The sequence below is a fragment of the Lolium perenne genome, chromosome 7, assembly GCF_019359855.2.
Source record: "Lolium perenne isolate Kyuss_39 chromosome 7, Kyuss_2.0, whole genome shotgun sequence".
Lineage (NCBI taxonomy): Eukaryota > Viridiplantae > Streptophyta > Magnoliopsida > Poales > Poaceae > Lolium > Lolium perenne.
Window position 1 is genome coordinate 230,692,665 of NC_067250.2, and position 5,063 is coordinate 230,697,727.

General features: G+C 53.5%; 1 protein-coding gene across 1 annotated transcript; it reads left to right on the top strand.

Moving 5' to 3' along the window:
- The first annotated feature begins 409 nt into the window (after window positions 1-409).
- On the top strand, window positions 410-2,642 carry LOC127313911 (ABC transporter G family member 4-like). Its single transcript, XM_051344391.2, has one exon. The coding sequence runs from the start codon at window positions 414-416 to the stop codon at window positions 2,379-2,381; it is 1,968 nt and encodes a 655-aa protein (XP_051200351.1). The 5' UTR covers window positions 410-413; the 3' UTR covers window positions 2,382-2,642.
- Window positions 2,643-5,063: the final 2,421 nt, after the last annotated feature.

Here is a 5,063-nt window from a genome sequence, read left to right on the forward strand (position 1 = left end):
GTGGAGGTGGGCGTCCTCCAGGCAGCGCGCTATGGAGACGGGAAGCCCAGCGGCTCGCGGCGGCGAGGCCCTTCCCGACGGTGCACGATGGAGACAGCCCTTGCAGCTCCATGTGGTGGCGCCGCCGCTCCCGATCTGCGTTGAACTCATCTCCACCAGCGACAGATATTTGACTAAGAGATGAGAAGAGATGGGGATTTGGACTCGATGACCAGCGATATTAAAAATTAAAAAATACATCTGGATGCTGTGGGTGCACACCAAACTGCCACATCCGGTTGTGGTCACCTATGACAACTCGCGAACCGTCAGATCTTAATCAAACGCACGCGGAAGATGGGCACCCTGTAAGGCGCCACAGTGCTCTGGCACGAATTAGAAAACGGGCTAAATAATCAGCAATCTGCCTACTGATGCAAGTGGCTTGGCCTCCGTCGCTACATTACCTCACACGATCCCCTTCTTTCATTGAATCGTACCCATCCTTCCTTGCCATCTCCGGCCTCACCACAATGGCCACCGTAACCACCACAACCGTCACCGAACCTGACAATGCCGACGCGTCCACACCACCGCCGTCATCGCCGTCGACCAAGAAGGCGATGTACGAGCTAGCCGCCCGGAACATCTACTACGCGAAGCCGGTCGCGGCGCCGACATCATCGCTTGCGCAACTCCTGAGGCCGTGCGGTGCGGCACTGGCGACGCCGGATTACATCCTCCGTGACGTGTCGCTTTTGGCGCGCGCGGGTGAGATCCTCGCCGTCGTCGGCCCGAGCGGCGCCGGCAAGTCCACGCTGCTGGACATCCTCGCCGCCCGGACGGCGCCCACCCACGGCCGTCTCCTTCTCAACTCGGCCCCGCTCCGGCCCTCCTCCTTCCGCCGGCTCTCGGCTCACGTGCCCCAGGTTGACGTCGCGCTGTCATTGCTCACCGTCGCCGAGACGTTCACCTTCGCCGCGTCGCTGCTGCTCCCGTCGTCGGCGTCCGCGGCCTCTGCCGCAGTCACCACGCTCCTCTCGGACCTCCGTTTGATGCACGCGGCGCACACGCGGGTCTCTGCCTCGCGACTCTCGGGAGGCGAGCGCCGGCGCGTGTCCATCGGCCTCGCTCTGCTCCGTGAACCCGGCGTCCTCCTGCTCGACGAGCCGACCTCCGGCCTCGACTCTTCTTCGGCTTTCGTGGTCGTCGGCTGCCTCCGCGCCGTGGCGGCTGCCAGAGGCACGACGGTGGTGCTGTCGATCCACCAACCGAGCGCCCGCCTCCTCTCTGAAGTGGACTCGCTACTTCTCCTGTCCCGCGGGACGGTGCTCCACCACGGCTCCCTCGCCTCCCTCGACACCGCACTTCTCTCCCACGGCTTGACAGTCCCAGCACAGCTCAACCCACTAGAGTACGCCCTCGAGGTCATCGACCAGATCCCCCATCCCTCACCATCCTCCCCGGAACCTAAATCGGCGCAAGATCTCGCCACAAAGCCATCAAAACACAACAAGGCAGCTGCCATGGCGACGCCGCCCTCGTGTACTTCGGCGTGCTCGCGGATACACGAGTTTTTGGTTCTGTACAAGAGGGCGTGGAAGGTGGTGTACCGGAGCAAGCAGCTGCTCCTGACCAACTTCCTGGAGGCGGTGATCGTCGGGACGCTGCTGGGCACCATCTACATCAATGCGGGCTACGGCGAGGTCGGCGCGCACAAGCGGCTGGGGCTGTTCGCCTTCACGCTGACATTCCTGCTCACCTCCACCACGGAGACGCTTCCGACGTTCGTGACGGAGCGACCGATCGTGCTCGCTGAGACGGCGGCGGGGCTGTACCGGCTGTCCTCTCACGCGGCAGCGGCCACGATGGTGTTCCTCCCGTACCTTCTGGTGGTGGCGCTGCTCTACTCGTCATGCGTCTACTTCCTGGTCGGGCTCTGCGCGTCGCCAGCAGCCTTCATGGTGTTCGTGTTTGTCGTATGGGCTGTTGTGCTCACGGCCAACTCCTTCGTGCTGTTCATCAGCTCATTCGCCCCGGACTTCATCGCGGGGATGTCGCTGGTGTCGGTGTCCCTGGCCGGGTTCTTCCTGTTCTCCGGCTACTTCCTGTCGCGGGAGAGCACGCCGTCGTACTGGGTGTTCATGCACTACGCGTCTCCGTACAAGTACGCGCTGGACGCGATGCTCGCCAACGAGTACTCGTGCGCGGCGAACCGGTGCTTCGGGGTGGCCGACGCCGGAGGGGAGTGCTCGCAGACGGGGCTCGACGTGCTGTCGTCGAAGGGGCTCACGGCGGAGGAGCGGTGGACGGGGGTGCAGGTCCTCTTCGGCTTCTTCCTCCTCTACAGGGTGCTCTACTGGGTTGTGCTCAGCCGGAGAGCGTCCAGGGCCAAGAGATGATCGCCGGCCGATCCATGAACGTCGTCGTCTCCACCCCTACACACATACGTGCGTGTGAACGCATGCATGGCCCCCATGGAGAGACGACGGTGCTTCATGCCTGCATGTGACAGCTATTAAGGTATGCCGATGGCGGAGATAATAGATCAAAGTGTGTTTAACGGGTAATTAAGCTATTATACTGATGTAAATTGTGAACATAAACCGACTTCTACATAAATGTATGCATGGATAATACGTAATAAAATTGAGAATTCTCTACATGTCACTGGTTATGAACTCAGTTTGTAACCGACTATTGCTCGGTAGTATAGAGGGATCTGAGGTCCTCTTTAGTGGCTCTTGTAAGAACCTAGAACGTCTTGATGTACATGTGGAATTTTATTTGAAAAAAATGACATTTTGAAATGTATTTTCACACAATGGGTTCATATGCACGCGTGAGCTGAATTGGATTTCCCTGGTCATATTTTCAAACTTAGGATCAAGATATTCCCATTTTCATTTCAAGCTCACTTTAGATAGTCTGCCAACTAGAAATTGCAACTACATGTACAATTCGTTGAAGTTGCAAGGCGAGAATACTGAAATTATATGCTGACTACCCCAGAAGGAAAAAAAAAATGTTAACTAGTGTTGGCAATTCTATATGACTAAGATATATGGAAAAAAAAAACACCGAATCAGAAAATGAAAGTCAACTGAAATACTTCTTCCGCCTCAAAAAAAAAGCTGATCAACTTTATCTCTAGATACGGAGGTATTTTGGGTCGGGGTAGTATAATAATTTCCAAGTCAAGTCAGCTATATTTAGTCAAATTTCCTTCCATTGCCTCAACTCCATTGTCACTGCCGTTGCCATTTTTCACGACGCCTGATCATGCAATTCCTCTACCTCTAACCCACCAGCTTTGGCTACTCATCTACCATAATGCCAAACCTTTTGCTGAGCCATTGTATTTCACACACCTCTGTCGTTGCCACGACCTCCGCATCTTCGTCGGCTCTAGCTAGGTGGTTGGAGATAAAGAAGGTTAGAGAGAAAGTGAACATTTGGTGACAAAATCAATTGACTGTGAACAAATTTTAAAATGTGAATGGGGGAATAGGTTCTTGAAAATTATATTGAGCGAATGCTCGGACTTTAGCATATGGAGCGAACGAGTATCCAGCCATTGAATTTTTTGATCGACGGCGGTTGGCAACTCATGGATGTGCTTGCTCTGAGTTAGGTCATAGCAGATTCATGGATTTTCCTGGAGTTTTGTAGATGTTCCATCGAAGTAATTTGGTGTGTGAGCCTCTTTGTCAGAAGTTTCGCACACAATAGAAATCTAGAAGTATGAATCAGCGGTGGAAAACCTTCCGGTGGGTAGTGACCTAACCCTTGATTATTCCCTAGTGCTAATCTCACAAAATAGTAGCACGAATATCAAAGATATGGCATGCATGCTCTGATAGCATGTGGCAGTGATTAGTGGTATAGTCCTACTGGCTAATGTTCATGTGTAGTCGATCCGTTGCGTATTTATGTCGCAGATCAGCAGCAACTTCCATATACTAAAGTATGATGCTGTAGCTTATCGGTTGTCTACAAGGGCGGGACCTTTTCTTTTTAACTAGTCTTAAAGTGGATGTCACAGCCTTGAGTTATTTTTATTGAATTCATGAGATTGCAAATTTGGATGGAATGAATAAACTGGAGATATAAAGTACTGCAAACTTGTGGCATTTGTCAATCGTCCTTCCTGGTACACAGGCCGCACACCGTACAGTACATGCCGGGACGATCGAGTTTGAAAGACCAATCATGCAGATGCATGCATGAATTATTTGTGCGTGCGATCCCATCCCACAAAATAAACCTACGAGTTAACTATACCTGGATTCGTAGGTAGTGGGATCGATTGACCATCATATAATTAGGGCGAAGTGTGCCAGTGTGCATGGCGATCGATGAGCTTGCACGCATGTGGGAGGTACGCAGTTTCGTCGGCTACCTCCATCCAAGCTAGGGACAGCGAGTTCCGTCCCGTCGCGCCGAGCATTGCCCCTCACGGGTCCTTGGACCCCTCTGCGCTGGGGAGTGCCCGTGAGCTATTCTTTGTCGCCTCGGACAGGTAAATAAATGTTCCGTGTCGCGTAGGATGCTAACCAAGGCTCTCGTGACGACGCACCAAGCTAGGCAGGTCTCACCGCGCAATGGAAAATGATTCTCTTCCGACGATCGATCTGGCGCCGCGGATATGCATGGATGGGTGACGTATGTAGGCGCGCTAAGGTTATGTCCAGCAGTTCAACCTATTACAGTCACCAAAAGTAACCACGCGTTTCGGGTTATGATTGTCTGTTTGGGTCTGGTGGTGTCTCTAGCGGCCCCACGTATTTTTATTTTTTATTGATAGATAATATGGTGTCTACTTGGGGTCGGAAAAATATAGGATAATCTAAAAATATAGAGAAAAACATAGAAATCTACTTGGCGTCTAGTCGTTGCCGGTGAGGTCGACGATCTCCGTCATCTCGCATGGCCAGTGACGCACTGGCGGCTGTAGACGGTATACCAGCAGCACGGGAGGAGGATGAGGAGGAGGAGGAAGGGTAGCCAAAGCCGCCGACTCAGGCCACAATCCAACGCCACGGGAGGAGCAGCTGACGGGCCGCGCGCCATGCACTCCGGAG

What these genes read in the sequence shown, in the direction of transcription:
- LOC127313911 (XM_051344391.2), top strand. Translation starts at nt 414, where the DNA reads ATGCAAGTGGCTTGGCCTCCGTCGCTACATTACCTCACACGATCCCCT.